The sequence below is a fragment of the Rissa tridactyla genome, chromosome 9 (assembly GCF_028500815.1).
Source record: "Rissa tridactyla isolate bRisTri1 chromosome 9, bRisTri1.patW.cur.20221130, whole genome shotgun sequence".
Taxonomy (NCBI): Eukaryota; Metazoa; Chordata; class Aves; order Charadriiformes; family Laridae; genus Rissa; species Rissa tridactyla.
The window spans coordinates 6,881,965-6,902,097 of NC_071474.1; the positions used below are offsets into that span (position 1 = coordinate 6,881,965).

The 20,133-nt window shown below is 42.2% G+C and overlaps 1 protein-coding gene across 5 annotated transcripts in view; it reads right to left on the reverse strand.

The window, feature by feature from the left end:
- Positions 1 to 2,582: 2,582 nt before the first annotated feature.
- The window catches only part of MCTP2 (multiple C2 and transmembrane domain containing 2), a 126,241-nt gene continuing 108,690 nt past the window's right edge, over positions 2,583 to 20,133 (reverse strand). For 2 of the 5 annotated variants that reach the window (XM_054214601.1, XM_054214600.1), the window contains exons 21-24: positions 12,869 to 12,978; positions 9,992 to 10,101; positions 7,555 to 7,652; positions 2,583 to 5,274 (exon numbers count right to left, since the gene is read on the reverse strand). In XM_054214601.1, coding sequence (XP_054070576.1) covers positions 5,206 to 5,274; positions 7,555 to 7,652; positions 9,992 to 10,101; positions 12,869 to 12,978 — 387 coding nt within the window. In that variant the 3' untranslated portion in view covers positions 2,583 to 5,205. The remainder of the gene's footprint in view (positions 5,275 to 7,554; positions 7,653 to 9,991; positions 10,102 to 12,868; positions 12,979 to 20,133) is intronic. The other 3 variants (XM_054214604.1, XM_054214603.1, XM_054214602.1) reach the window with 2 other exon arrangements.

Sequence of the window (20,133 nt, forward strand, 5' to 3'; positions counted from 1 at the left end):
CTCCTTAGCACAGGCTCCCTACTCATACCCATCCATCTACCCCACACATCATTGAAGCCCAGCGACTTACCCTTCCATCGTGGGCTGAAGGCCGCTCTTTAAATGCGCTAGCTGGGGGCACGTGGCTTCACGGAGCCATTCTAGCAGCCAATGAGCACTAGTACAAGGCACAATCTGTTGACCATCTAAATCTGACCACAGTTGGCCCTGGAAGACCCAGAACCAGATTTATGTGCCCAGTCTATGAGCCTGTCCCACCTTCCTTCTGCAGGAAGTCCTCAAGAGGTTAGAAGGCTGATTGCACTAGGACATCAGCTCAAATGAAGTTTACATCAGCATGTCTTCCAGTTCTTACTTTCTTTCCCTGCAAGAGGTGTATCATCTTGTTGAGCCAAGAGGGAAATCGCAGGTGTTCAATCCAACATGCAGGAACCGATTGGCAACATTCCTTCACGTAAAATTTAACAAGAATCACCAGCCCTCAGGTTAAAGCCACACTGAGAACTTGAACTCATGCCCGCCCAGGTGCTGCTGCTGTTGCGAACACCGAGACCTGAATGCCACCTCCTGCTTCCCCAAGCTCAGTTTCATGATTCATGTCAGAAGAGCATGTCTTTTATTCAAAACAAAATGACCTTCTAAATTCTCTTGAAATACTGCACTGTTTTAAGTCAAAGCATCCCAGAGAAAAGTAGATTAAAAATGGTATAATCTCAAGAGGCTTTTTTTCTTTTTACTGTTATTTCTAAATGCTTGCGAATATTTACATTAATCATAAACATATCTTTTGCTCACGTATTCCCTGAACTATATAATTACTGTTGCCGCTAAGAGTCTTCCCCACTGATAAACTGTCAGGCAGATATTTTGTCCCAAAATTGTGGAATTTCATCTGGCTTCATTTACCCCAACTTGAGAATGATTAAAACACTCCATCTGCAATACAGCAGATTAACAATCACTTGTAGTATCTCAGCTTCCTTCTGAGCTGCTAACTTTTACGGATGCTGAAGAGCAGATATTCTTATCATGTCCCCGTGCGATTTGAAGGGGTAGATGCACCAGGGCCCTGACACACGTAGCTTTACAGATAAAACACACACACACACAGTATTAAGCCAGAACAGGATTCACTTCTAACACACGCCATAGTCTCTAAAGTCAAAGCTAACATTTCCCAAACAGTCTATCAGCTTAGTTTAAAGGACGGAGAATCTAAAGGTTAAGGTTTGATTAGAATGTATTTTGCCGATTTTTTTTCTTAACACATCAGAGCCGCCAAATTCCTTCCTGGTCGGAACCTACCGGTCTAATAGGAAAACAACTCCAGTTCCACTTGTGGCAATGCCTGCAGGATCAGGCCCTCCAAATTAAAAAAAAAAAACAAAAAAAAAAAACATAGCCCCATGTAGAGTACAGGAAATTAAATGGCAAGTCTCTGTTTTCTAGGGGGACAGGCCGATTCAGGGAGTTGTTAGTACTCTTACCCCAGGCAGGGAATTAGCAGCAGCCAGTCGGATTTCCAGGGGAGAAGCGCTTTCCCATGCAATCGGGGGCAGGGCGGCTGGTCTTGGTGGGAGCCCCCGGTCGGCGGGGCAGAGCCTGGGCTCTCCACCGCTTTGTGGGTGGCTGGGGAGAGGACTGAGGGGGAAGCAGAGGGAGGAAGGGCTACAGCTGAAGGTTAAAATCTTTGCAAGCAGAAAGAAAAAAAAAAAAGGTACATGACATTTCCACCGACTTTGCTTTATTCAGCTGTTTGCTTGCTTTCCACGAGGTGCGTTTCAGTGACTGAGTTTTACTGACGGTGATCCATAGGGGAGCTGCGTCCTCAGCCCTGTTCATGAGTATTCAAGAAACCAACCTTCAGCAGCGGCTTATGTTTGGGCAAGCATGAGTACGTATTGCATTTGCATGTATATGTCAAATCCAGTTATTTACACACTGTACAAGTAGTGGACATGTTCGGCCATATTCTGGTATCTCCATCGTATCATCCACATAATCCACAGTCATCCAAAAGACCCATAGTTAGACTTAAATTTCCGACTGCCTCCTGGTCTTACAGACTTCAGAATACAAACGTATAGATTGTTGCGCTGAAATGACTACCTTAAACTGCAAATGTAAGTTTATCATTTCCATGCTCTCCACTGAATTGATTAACAACGTAAAAACCAATCATTTGCATGGGCAAATGGACACACGGAGATATATATCAATGTTCTCGCTTTAACAATCAAATGAAAAATCTGAATAAAGAGTTTGATTACTGGAGCGTGCAGTAAATGCACAGAACCCTCCTTTCCTTTAGGTAGGGCCTAGGAAATCCCACTAAATAGGTGTAAGCAGGCGGGGTAAGACTTTACATCTCCTGCTGCAGCACCGTCTCCATTTCAAGTAACCTCCAGCATTAGTTACTTCACTGCACTGTAAAGAAATGTATTTGCCTACCTAGTCAGATATTAAATATTATAGCACAGTAAGCATTTTGAAGAAAAAAAAAAAAAAAAAAAAAAAAAAAAAGGGAAACATATCTCCTAATCCAGATAAATTAAAAGCATCCGCTTAACCTGAAATGTTTATTGCACTTCAAAGAGCATTTATCAAAACAAAGAGCTCATTACAACCTATATAGGTACTGGACCACCCAAACCCCTTCATTTGGTACGTCTCCAGCATAACAATCTAATACAAGTTATTGTGAAACACAACCTATCTACGTTGAAAAAAAAAATAATAAAAAAAGAAGACATCACCCTGTCTCCTGAACAGAAATCAGTTCCACGTGGAAAAATCTATAGGAAAAAAATTAAAGTATCAGTCCCAACTTCTGAATAAATAAACAATTTTTCCTGCAGTTGAATGTTTTCACTCAAATCAACAATCAGATCTCACATGCCTGCTTAAATATGTCTGACTTTGGTCCTTATGAAATGACGAGACTACAGTATGATAAACCAGATGATAGTTTAAAGCGAGACAATGAGGCATTGTTTACACAGAAGATTGAGAAACTGGTTTAACAAAAGGAGTCCGTGGACATCTATTGTATGTACAAGGAGGAGATTTACTGGAGATTTTATAATTTCTACAAGGCTCTTTCCAACCAGCTTCATTAACTTGAAGTAAATCAAATCATGCAGAGATCTGGCTCAGCCAGAGAGACATGCCGGGAAAGATACAAAATGAAGAAGAACAGACGCAAGATGATAAGCTTTAGAATCTTTGGCATTTTTCATAAACATTTTCAAGGTTTTTAAATCCGTATATTCACCCATTTTCCCACACACGCTCGCCTATAAATACATTATACATGTACTCTTCTTTATACACAACTCTGTATATGCATGGGCACACAAGCACACGTGCACACAAAGAGGCATTTTTGTGGCTTTTTAAACAGGGATAATCTTTTTTCTGTCTTTCCATTGCAGCTACGCACAGCTTTGCAGGAGCAAAATACATTTTTTATCCAATCAAGTGTATGAAAATGTGCCTCTCCTTATTCAAAGGCACAGTGGGGCTTGTTACTTTGAAAAATAAACTTCTTGAAAAATCTCTGAATCTGGCTAATAATCCAGCAGAAGATACTCTGGTGTTAGTTCTCCTTCTGCAAAATTCATGCAGCAGGCCCACAAGATTGCATTACTGAACCGCGCAGCGTGGCTCTGTTTGGATAGCCGACCCCTCAGCAAGGTTTTATGTGTTTTACCTTCAATTAGATGACTTCCAAAGTCTTTTGTTAAAAAGAATCCTGTCTCTCCGAATTCTCTATTTCTTTGTACTGCGAACTAACCGGGGGATGCAGGTGGTAACCCCTGGCTTGGCAATCACAAGAAGCAACTCCAGCTCTCGTGCTACCAATGAATTCTTGTGGTGGCAAGTCACTCCCCCAATCTTCTACAGCACCTAAAGGACCGAGGGCCACACTCTCACCAAAATTAAGCAGGTTTGCACAAGACTCTGTGTTTCAGTTTCCCCAGTCAAACAAGAGTAAAGCTAGTTATCTGAATTGCATAAAGCAAAAGCACAACAGCTAAAAGACTGGTAAGCAAGCAAGGAATCACATTCTCCTCAGAACAGAAAACAAGGTCCTTTCTTCTGTCTCTTCATTGCTCAGTTTCCATATGACTCCACTTTCCGATCCTCTCCTTGTGAACCACCAGGAAAGACTCCAGGAAGACGTCAGTGGTGGACCAAAGCCTGCACACTATTGCACAACCACGTCTTTTGGCATGGTGCTCTCTATCTGCACAAGCACTTATTTCTTTAAGGCTATAAAGTGTTTTTTTTCTCTTGGATCTGTAGTGTTGATCCCTCTGGATTTAGACCGGAAAACAACAGCTATGCTGAAAATATCTGATAAGATGGAATTATAAAAGGCAAGTCAACGGAGTCTTTTCAGGTCAGTGAGTTAGGCTTTTCTACAGTCTCTTAATCCTTTCATGGCAGAGGGTTCTCATGCATCCATTGCCAGCAATGGATCTCCGATGATTCCAGCATCCAAAGAGTTAACCACAGGGTGGGCTTTAAAAAAAAAGAAGAAAAAAAGAAGAAAAAGGAAAAAGAAAAACCCACAAGTGCTGGATGAAATATTGAGATACTGTTGGAGCTCCTAGCTCTTTCTGCTAATTATGATAAAAAACTTTTTAAAATGTACACTGCTTGAACAGAAGATGGGTATCAAAGGCTCGTTAATTCAGAGCTTAAACCTTTCTAGGCACAGTGATTTAACTCAGAAAAGAATAGCTTTCATATCTTAATGTAAATCTGTTGGATATGTTAAAAACTGGTTCAGAGCATCTCCTCACATCAGCTCAGCTGATCTGCTACACTAAGCGGAATTATCTCTTCCTACATAAAACCCGGAGTGCTGCCACATCCAGCCTTGCCTCTGCAATCGGGGGGAAAAATAAGAAAAGAAAAAAGAAAAAGGTGCAGTCGCACCATCCTCACCCGCTCTCCTCCCCACCCCACAAACTAGTTCATACGTTCCACCTTGCTCTTTTTTGGGCTACGACTCCATGCCCAAAAGAGAACCCAAGATAGGTGTTTATCAGAAACCATGTCTTCCAGGAAAAAAAAAAAAGTCTGTGGCAGTGATTATAGTGTTGTTCTGAACCAAGAAGAAGGGGAGGGGAGCAGCGCGTGTGCACGCACGGGGGGTACGGAGGGAGATGCTGCATTCCAAAATCACGCTGCATCCTATAGCGCACTCCGCTTCCTCCTAATGGGACTGGAGCTGCTGTATGGTTTCAATTCAGCACGCTGCACCTGTAAAAACAAATAGACATGACGTTTGCAGTTAGGTAACTCTAGCTCACTACAGTGTGTGTTAATGGCTCCCCGAGGACAAACCAAGGGAAACTAGGAAGGTTCAAAAGTAATGAATCATTTTCTAAACACAGGAACATGGGGGATTAATTGCAGGAAGGATTTGAGAAGTCATGCATCATTTCTTGAAACGAAAATATTAAAAGCAGATTTTTCTAATGAGATACATGGGGTTCTACCTGATTTCAGCAACATAGGATAGACCCTTTAGGTTTGTTTTGGTTTGGGAGTTGTTTTTCTTCTTCTTCTGTCATTAACCTAGAAGTTTAATAAACTTCTCTCAGGAGTTTCAATTCAAGAAGATCCCAATACATGGTAAGATGACAGTCGTCAAAACCACACACGGATCTTGGGATGCTGACATATTTAATCATTTCCAAAAAAGGAAAATATTTTCCCAAATAGAACCTGGACAAAGCTGCCTCCACCTTTAAAAAAAATTCCATATACAATATAATGGTTAAAACACGTGTGATAAACTGACTAGGACGGTGTAATCTCCAAATTGTCTGTTGTGCTACAGAAAAGTACTCCCGTCGAAATCACGGGTAAACTTTTGCTGAACATGCCATCTTTTTCACTCCTCCTCTGCCTTTTGTCCAACACATGTGCATTGCAAATGGCTAACGTATAGACAGAGGTAATTTCTAACTCATTGCAGTGCCCCAGCGAAAGGATGATGCATTGATAGCACGTAAAATGAAGCAGACAGAGGGGCAGACAGAGCCGCCGTGGACGACTTTGCACTAGAGTGCGTGGCTGACACAGGATCACTATTTTTAGCACTGGTGGAAAAGTCTGAGGTTTGTCCCATCCGAGGAACTTTTACCACTCCTCCCTCATAGAAAATGGTTATCATTTTCCTCAGAGAGCTCAAAAATGATAGAAACCACTCAAGGAAATGTTATAAATGTACACGTTAAATAAAGCATAAATAGAAAAGCAGCTTATCTTTAAACATAAACACTAAGAGGGCATATGCAAACCATCACTGCAAATCCAGCGCGCTCTACCAGAGCAATGACAAAAAATAAAAATACAGTGAAGCTTAATGTCTCTATGATCATTTCTGCTTAGCTTTTTTTCCTCCCACCAGTCTATGGCAAGATTTCTCTCAAGTTATTAGTCCTGCCACCAACCAATCTGGAGGCCTCTTGAGATAAATGTCACCAGAAGCTTTTTCCAACCTTGTTTCTACCAGATGCCTCGACACTGCATGTGGGCAATTATTTTTCTGTCTCCAACAGAGTAAAAACACTACAGGCGAGATTGTGATCCCCTTATTCACAGTGAGCAGCACCTCACTGTGAGAGTACCACGATTCACAGAGGAAGGTGCAATGTCAGTGGGATCCGGGGCATCGGGATCAGGGCCCGAGGACACAGATTCCAGTTGATTAAAACAAAAGAAAGAATCCTTTATATCGTGTGGCTTCGTTACCCAGCAAGACTATTTTCCTTCCTCCAAGAGAAATAAACAGATCTTGACATTCTAAAGGACTTATTGTTCAAATAATTTCCAGGAAGATAGGCGAGATTACTGAAGACAGTGTTGTTGTTTAAAAGAAACATGAGAAGAGACGAGACTTGACTGAAATTGAGGGAGGACAGATTCTGGTTAGATTAAAAGTTATAATTCCATAATGGCAGAAGATTGATCTGATTGACCACAGCGTATTTTATACACATCTCAAGGCTTTCTCTGAAGAAAAAGACGAGCGGAGCATTGTCCAAGAGAGGACTGCAGCTCAAAGTGGGTGAGGAGGAAGAATTTTGAAGGACAGCTGATGTGAAAAAAAATACAGCAAGCACAAAGTCAAGGAAATAATGCCCACTCCTCCATCTTGAGAAAAGTGAGAATTCAGCAAATCCCTTTGGATGGTTATCTCTATCAAAGAGACTACTTTTCTCTCCCCTCCGCACAAATACCGGAGCAGAAAGGTGACAGAAACCATAGTTCAGTAACCACGCTGGGTGATTTTCCAGATCATTTTTAAGTAGGTCTTTTCAGGATAATTTTTCTGCAATCATTTTATCCTTCTGACAAAGGATTTTGGCTCCTCTCTCCTCTAACACCCTCCCCCTCCTCCCTGTGTGGGTTCTTCCCAGTTCCTTATCCGCGTTATTCAAACATGCGCTGGCATCGTATCCCCAAGCAGAGCACCCAGCCGCTCTCCGTGCCGCTTGTTGCCTCTGTTGGCGGTGGCCATTCATTACCTACCTTTTGAACATCAGATGGTACCCTGGAGAGGAAATCTAGTAGCTCATTATTGTCGATGGCATAGGGATTTCTAAGCTTCTTAGTAAATTTATTTATGCCTAGGAAATAAAAAAAGCAAACAAAATAATACAACCCCTTTCTATTCCCTCTCTCCTAAATTGTTCAGGTAAGGTGAAAAAGGGAAGAGGAATTCACAAGTGAAAATTAGTGTGAAAACAGTGCCTTGGACCTAAAGCCATGCACACGTTCCCTGTCATGGGGAACCATTCACAAGTGCCTGCTGAAGGAAGTAGAGGGCATTATTTCTAATGGTATTTCTCTACTTTGGGGATCATCTGTTGTCAACAACATGGCAAAAAAAGATTGCAGCTTGCATCCATTCTGGAGGATACTGCGGGGAGAATATACAAATTTGCAGCTGAGACTACTGTTAAATCTGCTATTCTATGTGACCAAAGATATTCCCTCTCCTCTTGCCCAGGGAACTGCAGGGCTCTGAAAATAATTGGGCAGGATAAAGGCTTTTTTTATTTCCATTTCTTCTCAAAATGAAAGCCTCCCTTCCCCATCATGTCTTATAGCTTGTCCTCTCTTTGCAGAACCAGATTTGACAAGCTGGTCATACTACGATGCTGTGGGAAACTAAAAACTTATCGTAAGGTTTATTTTATTTTGATCTCAGGGCAAATAATTTGGCTTATTAACTGCAGCGACAGTGCTACTAGTGTTCTCCATGGACTTAGTTATGCTTCAGCTGTCAGAGGTGATCCCTGGTGGGAGAAGATCCATAGGACTGTATTGTTTACAGTATTGTGGGGATCGTGAGCCCTTGTCTTCTCCTACCTTTGAGAAAGGGGAGTGATGAGTAGCCCTCAGCCAGCGCCATCTCTATGGACCGGGACGAGAAAGCGAGCGACCTGAGCACCCTTCCCAGCTCTCCCCTTGTGCCAGTGCAGCCACTTGACACTCTGCTGCCACCACTTCCCCACTGAGAAATAGCAACTAGGCATTGAGACGTAAAGGTGTGGTAGAAGAGCAAAGGATCATTAGGCGAAGAAAGTCAGCGAACCCATTTTAAAGAACAGCAAAAATTCCAATGTTGGTTGCCTCCGAGGATCATAATACAACATTCAATTCCATCATGCCCCTGTCCAAAATCTCATAGTAGTCTCCCTGAAAGTGATTTCAAATGTGATGGCTGCTCCAGCCTTCTCCTCTCTCTGAAATGTACCTGCTTCACATCTGAGATTCAGCTTTTAAGCCATACACTTGTAGCAAAATGCCAACACAATTTTCTGTGTACTTGATTTTTAAAAAACAGAAAATACCATAAGGTCTTTCAAGGCCTTGCCACAGGGTAGTTGTTTAACATGTATCATATTTGAAGGCCCTGTCAGTCTAGATGATGTTGAACGGATGTATAGTTCTCATGTACTCACCGTGTCTTCCATGCAAGAACAGCAATATTTTGTTACTGAACTTTTTACTCCTAGCAATTTCTCTCCTTCCTTTTTGCCCTTTCTTTCATTGGATTTAATCCTTTATTTCATTTATTTTTTGCCCAACAGTGGCTTTTTGTACTGCCACCTTCTCATTCCCTCCCTTTTCTGCATCCAGGAGAGCCAAGGCGGCAGCAGCAGCAGATGGCTCAGCCCTGGAAGGGTGACGGGGGGTCCCTACAGCCCAGATCCACGCTGGGGCTGAGCTTCAGTGCTTCGGTGAGGATTACTTGCACTATGTTCTCAGGCATTGTACCTCCAGGCCGAGATAAAAACTATCCCCCTAAATGAGACAGAAGACCATTTTGAGATGAAGAAAGTCTTCAGCAGGTGGAATGCCATTTCCTTGTGTGAAAGACATCATTATGTCATCTTACTCTTCTTCGAAACACAACCAGGAAGGTTTTCATTTTCAAAAGCTCCTCTTTTACTTCATGATGCACCTCATACAAATACTTTGCAACCCACAACACAAAGAGATGCTCAGTGCCTCCAGCTGGACCACGGGGTCCTGGGCACATTGCTCCTCCTGATTGCAGGGGAGTTAAGACCCAAAAGGCTCCTGGGGTCCAGGCCTCCGTGGTCCAGCTCTTCAAACACACCTTGTCCACTCCCTACCATTTCCCAACTGGAGGGCTTCAGAATGAGGAAGCTAATTACTCTCCTGCAGAATAATAATATTGAAAGTAGCTTATCTAGACTAATACTCTTCTTGTGGTGCTCTTGGAAACTTATAAAGAACCCTAAGAAAAGCAGATCATTGTATCACCCGGGGGGAAAAAATTGGTAATTTTAAGAAGTTCACAGCATATTTATTTACCTCTGAGCAACAGCACTTGATTGTCTGTGTAACAGGTCTTTTAAAAGCTTGTTTGATTTCATTCTGCAGATATATATTGTATTGATTGCATGCAAATGAGACACCATGGAGTACTTACCCCAGATTAAAACAATGTACCTCAGTGGTATAAAATACAAAACGACTGTTGCAGCTGCCAGGACCAAGCAGGCCAGGACAGAGAGGAAAGGCACCGTCCAGTTGAACGTGCTGTAAAGAAAAGCAATAATCCTTCTTAACATTTCTGCTCTTGGACGCTGCTTGTACTCTGCTACCCAATAATAATTTAATGACTTTGCAGTGCTCGGCTCTTTAAAACGCACTGTAAATTGCAGGCCCTTTGGAAGGTGGATAAGCAGATTCCCGCATCTGGATGCTATAATGGATTAAGGGAGATATCCGAGAGGCAGATATCATGATAAGGAGAGAGAAGATAGTCTCTGGGGAGCTCAGTGAAGTTGTTAGGCATGTAGCGAGTTGTTTTTGTTTCTTCTTATACGTGTCACACTTGTTACACATCTCTGCTCACCAGTCAGCTCTCCATTATTCATGGGCAGATTATCTGATCGGGAGACGAGGCCATGCCGCAGGTGCAAGCCACCGGAGCTGGCTCCACCGCGGAGCTGACATGGCATGTGTGTCTGTGCACGACCCAAATGTGGCAGGTAGCCCAGATTCAACCCCGCCAATAACTTGGAATGGATTAATTATGATTGATGCTAAACCTTAAAAGAGCAGCTAAAGTCATTTCTCTGTATACTATTAGGGAATAATATTATACATAAATCTCTCTTAATATTTATATATTTGCTTCTATTTCCTTACGTATTCAACAGTTCCTTACTACACTGTCTATCGGAAGCTGTCTTGGGTAAGCTACAGTATTGCCAGCAGCAGTCCAAGCTTCTGCAGACCACCAGCCTGCATCAGACTTTTCCCAAGGGGAGCGCTCTCAAGAGGCTCAGTTACTACGGTCATTCAGACTTTTGCAGCATTATAGCACAAAACAGGACTTCCTCAGACCACTCATCTGTAAAGCCCACAATGGACTTAAGGTGAACAGCTATTGCTAACACATCTTTGAAGTTATTTTGTCCCCCTGTGCCCTTGTAAAATACATCTCCACAGCATGCGCCAAATATCGAGATACCTGGACTGCAATGAACGCTGATTAGCCCACAGGTGGATTTACAGATCTGGGCATCTCTTTCACACAATCTGCCTGCTAACTACATCACATCATGATGATGGGGAGTAGGAACAAGAGAGAATGCATGTGGTCCACTTATCAGACTATAGAATAAGACTAACTTCCCTTGACAGATAAAATTAATAAGACGCTAAAAGAATTACTTTTAAGCTTCAATAGACGTATTAAATATTAAGTAAAGATAGGTGGGAAAGGGACCCATCATTATCAATCAATGTAGCTTAAGTTAAAGTAAAAAAAAATAGCAAAACAGCTCAATTCAGTTAAACTATTAAAACTCCCTATGATTGTATAACTAGAGTGACAGACGGAAACTGTAGCACAATTCAGTCTGTCACTTACAGAAAAACTTTGGTGGCAATTCTTTAATGGTACATTACTGTTGAGTTACAATGGAATTCTTCTGAAATTACATCGGGCACCCACATTAATACCCAATGTGTTCTCTAAGACCATTGTTACCAAAATGAATACAAGAATTAATAGTGCTTAAGCACTCTGAGTCTTCCTGCCATGCAGCTGGGCAGAACAGTGCCCTGTTCATAGACTGGAATACATCTCTGGGCCACTTCCACCCCAGCTGGGGTGTCCAGCATGGAACCACAGCACATGCGTTTGCTGTATTTTTAGCTTGAACCCAACTCCTCATTAAAGTGTGACTCGATCACAAACCATCACTGTATTCAAAACAGAAAACAATGTGGGTCAACTAAGCTCCAATAAAGATTGGGTTATAAAAGTTTGTGTGTGTTTGTGTGTGGGATTTTATTTTTTTCTCTAGGCTTTTCACCTCCCTTCTTTGTAAGGTCAGGAATACCCTATGTGCCTCCCCTTACGATGAGACCCAGAAAACCCCCTTCGGGCTTCCTTGTGGCACCAGCAGGAAGCAGACAGATCAAAATCAATGTGATGGGCAGGGAAATAAGTGACTGGTAACCTCTGTAACCAGACCGGGATGGGGAGGGCGTGGGAAAGGCAACATCAACCATCCATTCCTACCTACATTCTGTGAAGGAAATGAAAAGAAATGCCTGATACTTCTGTGCCCAAATGTTCAAGCAATATCTTCCCTCGTGTGGCATCATGACTCTCTACCCCACCATAGACAAGACCAGAAATCCCGGCAAATGTGGGAGCTACAGCAGTGGAGCACATGGCTTTTCTCCTCTACGCTTTGGAAAGGTTTTTGGAGTAAGAAACTCCTAGAGAAGAAGCAGCGGTGGGACTGGCCAGGTTCTCCTGCTGCACCTTTCAGTCATTTTTGGAGCAAGACATTCATTCTGCCTTAATCCTCCTGGCTCTGCTTCATTGCAAATGGGCCTAGAGAACAAATCTTATGGGGATTGATTGAAGGAGCTGGGACTGTTTAGTTTGAGGAAGAGGAGGCTGAGGGGAGACCTCATCACTCTCTACCACTACTTGAAAGGCCATTGTAGAGAGGTTGGTGCTGGTCTCTTCTCACAGGTAATTAGCGATAGAAGAAGAGGGAATGGCTTCAAGCTGCAACAGGGTCGGTTTAGACTGGACATTAGGAAAAAATTCTTCACAGAAAGAGTGGTCAGACACTGGAATAGGCTGCCCAGGGAGGTGGTGGAGTCACCATCCCTGAATGTGTTTAAGACTCGTTTAGATGTGGTGTTAAGGGATATGGTGTAAGGGAGAACTTTGTAGAGTGGGGCTGATGGTTGGACTTGATGATCCCAAGGGTCTTTTCCAACCTAAATGATTCTATGATTCTATGGCTAAGCAAAAAAAATTATCACTTACTTTTTAATCCTCTCTCCAAATGATGCTATTTCCTCTAGGATGCCTTGAACAGCTATGATGATCTCTTGGACCATGTGGATTCTGTCAATTAACCCCTTTTTCTCAGATTCCTAGCCAAAAAAAAAAAAAAAAAAAGGAAAACCAAAACTTTTTATACATTCGGTATTTGTTAACACGTTCCCATGAAGGGAGTAAGATTCCCAGTACCGCTGATTCATCCATGAACTCAAGTATATCACTGAAGGAAGGACAGAACACACCCCCTGGGTTTATCACATACAATTAACACAAAGACGTACAGTTCCCTACATTTTCTTTCTCTTCCTCAGCACATGGGCAGAGGTTTCTACATCTTTGAACACAAATCGACTGCAGGATCTCAAACCAAGCTTTCACTGAAGAACCCAGCTGTATGCCAGACCAGAAGAGACGCTGAGCACCCCTGAGTCCAGCTGACCTGCAGGGGAGCGCTGGGTGCTCAGCGCTTCTCGAGAACAAGAGTATTCTTGTGCAGAACTTGTGAATATCACTTTTCTGAGCTTTGCAGGCTCCCAACAGCCATGTTGTTTTCTGTATATAAATTAGCAGCAAGATAGTGAATGCAACATTTTTTTGAACTTTCTGTATACAGAGACCTATTCTTTTAGTGGGGGGAAAAAAAAAAGAATCAAAGGAAAAAATGTCATTTTCCTTTTACAGCAGCCATCTCACAACTTCATTTCGTACTGCTTATTTTAGGCAACAACATTACAGGACATTACTACACATGTGCAGAAATAAAAAGGAAGCACAGAATGAATTAAAAATCAAAATGACTTAAATCAGCCTTGGAAATCAGTATACAATTATCAGCATTCAGCATTTCTTTGCCAGCAATCTAACACACATACAGGCATGCAAATTGGTGTGGTTGCAGATATTCTAGCAAGAAATCAGCAAAACATTCACTTATTACAAAATGCAGAGCCCTGGACACTGATTTTACATCACATTTAGACTCTCCAAAAATCAGCCCAATTTAGGGAAAAAAAAGACATTTTAAGTTGTGTTTTAACCAGTCAGTGCCCAGAGAGGGGAGATGCTGGTAAAAAGCAAGTTGCATCCGTGTTCTCTGTGGTCCTCACCAGCCGGGGCAGGGGAAAGGGTGGGTGGGAATAAGCAGGGGCCGGAGACAGTTGGATCAACACTGCCGCAATCCTGCTTCTGTGTTGTGAACCCACGTTATTTCTCCGTGCAGGAGAGAAGGTCAGAGGGTACTTAAAGTCCTGCTGGGCCAGGGAGGTGGAGGCTCGTTGCTACAGCCTTTTGGCACTGCTCTGCTGTGAGAGGGTCTGGGTGCATTGGAGAGGGCACCGCACTACGTCGTCGTGTGCTGGAAGAACATGTGAACCATCCTTGGATGCTGAGAGGCAGACATGACAGTACAGCCCTTGTAACCCTTTGAATTACTTACCGCCCGTTTCTCTTCACAGTAATTTTTGAGTTTAAAAAGCCAGCCAAAACCACCGCGGAGTTATCGAGCTGCAGACATCTGAATATTTGCCTTTAGGTTGCAAGTGAGTACACAATGAATAGAGGCAGCATTTTAAATAATCACACATTTGGGTGTGAAAATGAGTATTTTTACATTAATAAAACAACCAACAAAAATGAAACCCTTGGGGTGTGAAACAACCCCAGAACAAAATAAATAAATAAATAGTCAGTTTATGTGAAAATAGCACCAAAAAGTCATTTTCACACAACTCCAGTTATAACCTTGTTAGGCTCAAATGTAAATGACACATTAAGATTATATTTAACTATTCACTCACTAGAATGGTACAACGGCCCCTTAGCCACAGTTGGCTTTTTTGCACCAAACTTGGAAGTAGAAGTTGGGGAGCAGTTCACAGAAAACCAGCCAGTGGGAATTTCAATTCTGTCCAAATTCAGAGGAGGTGAAAAAACCACTTTATCTAAAGTGATATTCCAGGGCAAGCCTACTCTTGCTACCCAGAGCCGCCAGGAAGATCATCTTTCAGCTCTATCTGCATCATGCTGACTTCATTTACACGTCTTCGATTGAGCTTAGAACGGTGGGGATAATGCAGTTTAACCAATACAACGTAACTTCTGCTGCAGCCACCAAGCAGACCAAGAAAATAAAACAGAAACTACCACTTTCCAGGAAATAATGACAATTGCATGCATATTCTTACCTAGCATGCATGCTAAAATCACCCTTAGACAAAGGCATTTTCAATTCATAACACAAAATATGCCCAATCAAGAAAAAGGCAGAGACAGACAGGGATTAGAAAGCCTTGTAAATGAAATCAGTTATTAGAGAGTAAAATAGGCTAGCAACTGTCCTTGCAGCGTGCACTGCAATATGTGTGTGCAGAATCATTTGAAAATCCTGGAAATTTGTCAACATCTTTTCTTTGTTATTATTGTCTTGTTCTGGAAACCTGCAGATTAATCACATCTACAGGATGATTAGGTCACTGGTTAAGCAAGAGAGAAGCAGACAAATGAAGTACGACAAACGGGATTTTCCAAATTATTTAGGTTTTGGAGTGCTGTTTATGCTTTCTGAAGTCAGCACCTCACAAAACACTGTTGGAGGCAGTAAGAGAGTTCATAGTCCATCAAAACGACAGTGACTGGTCCATATTTGTTAGCGAATGAGCAACTGTCATGCAGAAAGCTGTATTTGAATGTTACCATATTTATGGAAGATGTAAAAAACGATCCTAAATACATCTTCCACTAAACACACTTTCCCATCTGTGCAAGGTCCCACTACCCGGACAATTTTTCTCCATCCTCCTCAGGTATCATTCCTTTCTGATTTCTTTTGTATTCAACGTATTATGCTGCTTGAAAACAGGATTTGGATACCCACGGTTCAAAATCACAGCTCAGAAGCTTTTGCTTGAATTAAAAATAAAATATCCTGCGTGTTTCTGGCATTTTTTTTTCCCTAAAACCGGTCGTGAAACTTCCATTCCCTCAAGACCTTTTTCTTCTTTATTTCTTAGCTGATTACAGCACTGTGGGTGGACCAAAACTAGTCTTCAGCCTCTGGGAAAGAATTAACTCCATCAAAATGAATTTACAACTGAGAATTAATTATATAATCAGTGTGCTACTTCAAATCTTCCTTGCATATCCTGATTTAAGAAACCTTCATTTCTACATTAATTGCCTGAACAAAAACACCAAAGGGGTCTTACACAAGATTAAGCATGTCAGGGGAAGAAGGAAAAAAAAAAAAAACACAACACCCAGCAAATTCCGAAATTACGTCTTTTGTGTCCACCTAATGTACATCAACTTAAACTTGTAAATGAAGACACCAAATCTCTGCCATACTGAATGAAAGGTACTTCTAGATTTTTCTATTTCTGAAATACGTAAGAGTTAATAAACAGGATGTGTAAGCGCACCCAAAGGGTTAATACAGGTCTGTGATCTTCCTTCCCTTCCCTACGACATTATGCTGCTCTGAGACATTCAGGGACAGTTGCAAAAGCAGCTGTCACACGACCGCAAAATTGAGGTACTTCCAACAATGAAGACTTGGAAAGTGCGTGAACTATGGGGCAGCCAGGAGGGGACGTCTCCAGCATTAACGCGGCAATTCACGAGGGGCGAGCTGCAATTGTCAGAGCTGGGCTTGCAAGGGGAAATGATAAGACCTATGGAGGTAGAGACTGAAGGCAAAAATTACCCATCGTCTGCTCTGCAACAAAGACCAAATAATGCTAGCTCCTGCTTCTGCTCTAGCAAAGCATCCCTTACTGAATTGAAAACCTGGATGGTGGAGATCTCCTAACTTCTTGTGATCCATTTGCTTCAATGATAAACAGCTTTCATCTTTACAAAAAGCTGTTCCCTATATTTTAAATCTGTCCTTCAGATATTCTTCATCTGGATACATCCAAACCAGTAAGCAACGCTCCAAACGCACAGACAATTTTTTGTTATTCTCTAAGTGTATTTCTGATGTATACTGCAAACATCACATACACACAACTAAAAACTTAGGCTTGAAGTCATGAGCAAGTTCTAAATACTTGCTCATTTGGATTTCATATAAAACACTCGCACAAATAGAAATCTTGCATGCAACTTCCAAACAAGTGGTATTCATCAGCAGATTTTTGGCATGCCAAGGGAAACTCAATATGTAAAGCTGAGGAACGCTTTGGGGCAAGGACAAGGAAAAGAGAAGGAAAAAATTAAATAGGGATTAATCAAAAAGGAGGAAGAAAACAGGATACAGGCAACTAAGTCAGGAATGAAAATCTTGAGTATCTTCAGGAATCCAAAGAGTTAGGCTGCCTAGCCCTGGGCCCGCCGAACTTTCGGGATTAGCTTTTTCACAGTAGCTATCTCATCATGCCACTGATGCTACAAGCACATTAGGGCAATGTTTTCCCAAGATTTATCCCACGTACCAGATATGAATTCTCCAGTGTATTAGCAACAAACAAGATTGCTGGAAAGGGGAAAGAAAGGAAAAAAGCTCAGGCATGCATGCCTTTTGGCTCCACTATTATTCTGCTTGGGTTTGTTTTAAAAAAAACCATGCTGTAGTTATTTGGAGAAAAGGAGACTTAGCCAAAGTTGGATTTAACTTGCAACTTGCTTTGTGCTAGACTACAAAACCCTGACCTTACCGGTGTCCAGCACAACCTGTGCCAAACAACATCCTAAGGCCAAAACGCTCATAGATGAAGAACTTCTGAAACCAAAAAGATTTTATTGGGTATAAACAGCAGACCACTGGCCTCTATTGTCTGCAGGGAACCGTTCACTAACAGCTTCAGTCTAGCAGCAGAATGAAGCTCTTGTGGGAGGTGGTAGCCATGGAGTGACAGACAGTCTCTTGGTAGCTAAAATGAATTCCAGGCAGAGCTTTGAAAATAGTCACCACAGCAACCTTGAACTGGATCCTGCCTTCGATGGGAGCCAAAGGCGGCTTGAAACAATCCCAGCAATCTGCCTTGCTGAGTCACTGTCTCGCCCTGCGCTGCGATGTCTGCTGAGGGTCGAGGAGGGCTTCTCGGCACTTCCAGGAGGATGGGTACCCAGAGAGGATGGCTGCCAAACTCTCAGCGATTGCCTCGTGCAGTCCCGAAACTGTGCATCACAGGATCTTTTTGTTTATTAACACCATGCTGCAAATGTGCCTGCCTGGCTGTGGAAATTTAGCGAATCTGAATGTACTTGAAATAATTACCAAATAGAGGAAATGCAACACATACAGGTCAATTTATGCTCTCAGTTAAAAAGGTGTGAAATCTGGAATAATTCCACCAGAGCCAATAGAATTACTTCAGACTGATATGAAGGAGAGCACCATCAGCTTTAAAAGGACACGTTTTAAAAGCAGGGCACAACATCCTGCTTTTAAGGCTGGAGGACCACTGGCTAAAAGGCAGAAGACGACCACTTCACGCCTTGTTCAGCAATGCTTACACTTTCTTTGCTTACATTAGACAAATTTCATCTGTACCCAGAGGACCAGCAAAAGTCTCCTAAGCCCAACCCAGGAAAAAGATTATGTGGAGAGGCTTAGGTCATAATTCTGTTGCTCTCTCTCTGCACAGGCGTGAAATGTAGAGGGTTTAAGAAGCATTTTCTGTACTTGTTCACGTTTGCATAGGGATGTAAAGTAACGCAAAGTCTGGCGGTATGGCTCCAAGTCTTAAAGCAATACTAGTAGTCACAGCAAAATAAAACAGCATTCAGGTGAGGAACATGTGTGTAAGAAGCAACAAGAAAGAAGCGTGAATGGAGATTAAAAGTCATCAGTCATCTTTGATTTAAAAAAGGGAAGGGGAAAGAAAAAAGCTTTGGTCAAAATAAGTGCTTTCTCCTGGAGATACACGAGACCTAAGAACAACCACATGGTGATTAGACCTAAACTACAGGATCATCATCTGTAATCTAGGTAATGATCTTCAGCAATTTGGGGTACAGGAGAAAGATAGACCTATTCATACATCTGGCCAATTCAAAATAAATTTTAACAACATTTTAAATAGTCGGAATGTTTAAGGGGCAAGAACTCCCTGAGGTGTAGGTGCTCAGTCCGGCGGCCTGCCTAGTGCTACTTCGTATTTCTCCAGAGATTTAGAGAAGCTACACTGTTGGCTTACCCACCTCCAGGACGAGACGGAGAATTTCAGACCGCCATAGGGCTGCTAAGGTTTCTATGGGGAGAGAGCCATACCACAGTCCGCTGGATATCTAAAAGCCCTCTGCGAATCCCTCCTTTCACCTCCTCTTTCCCACCACTCCTAAACCTATGAATCATGAACCTAGGGCATGATGCTGGGACAAGGATTGTGCCAGTTTATGGGATGCCTACGGATAAGAGCAGTCCTAAACAATGCTGCAGCGTAAATAAGACAACAGACCATTTATCTTCAGCTTCTTGCACACAGGAGGCTCCCAAACAAAGAGAAAAGCACAACCAGAGGAACTCCTGCACTCTGTCTTAACCAGACATTGATCAGGTTAATAAGAAGCTTGGAGAAAACTTACAGAAGCTATAATTGTGTTTTAAGTGATACCTGGAAACACTCTAGTCAAGATGGTTGCAAGACCAGATGATTAGGTGTGCCATCCTCCAGCTTTGCACCAAGCATAACTCAGGCAAGCAGCAGAATCTGTCCCTTAGGCTTCTCCATCACTAACGTATGCCTGGTCTGTGAGTAGACTCATTAGGAAGCAGCGAGAGAGAAGCCACAAAGAACTGAAAGACTGAAGCCACAAAGACTGAAGAAAGAGCAGCAATTTAAGGGAGTCCATGCCTACACAAACGCACACCTTGTGGCTTTTTCTAGGACATGATCTTGCCCATAATTTTGTGGAGGAGATAGGTGCCCCTTGTTAGCCTGAACATATCCTGTGTATCATGGGGTATTTTCAAGTCTTTACCATCATTTCTCTTCAGCAATCTTAATGGGAGATGTTGAAATATTATATTGCAATTGTTGTACTGAGGAGAAAAAGAAAAACTAATGAAATTATTTATACTTCCAGGGAAGAAAACAATGAGATGATATTGTCTTCAATGACCTTTCCTAAGTATGGGGATATAGCATCTTACACAATAGACTCTTGGTTCATGTTTCAATTACTGACCTTTACTGTGGAGAAAATTAATGCAATTTTCATCGTAATCCACCCGTACAAATAAGATCCATACGGAAGGTTTCCACATGCTGAATCTAACTCAAATGGAAAATGTCAGCTGTTTGCTA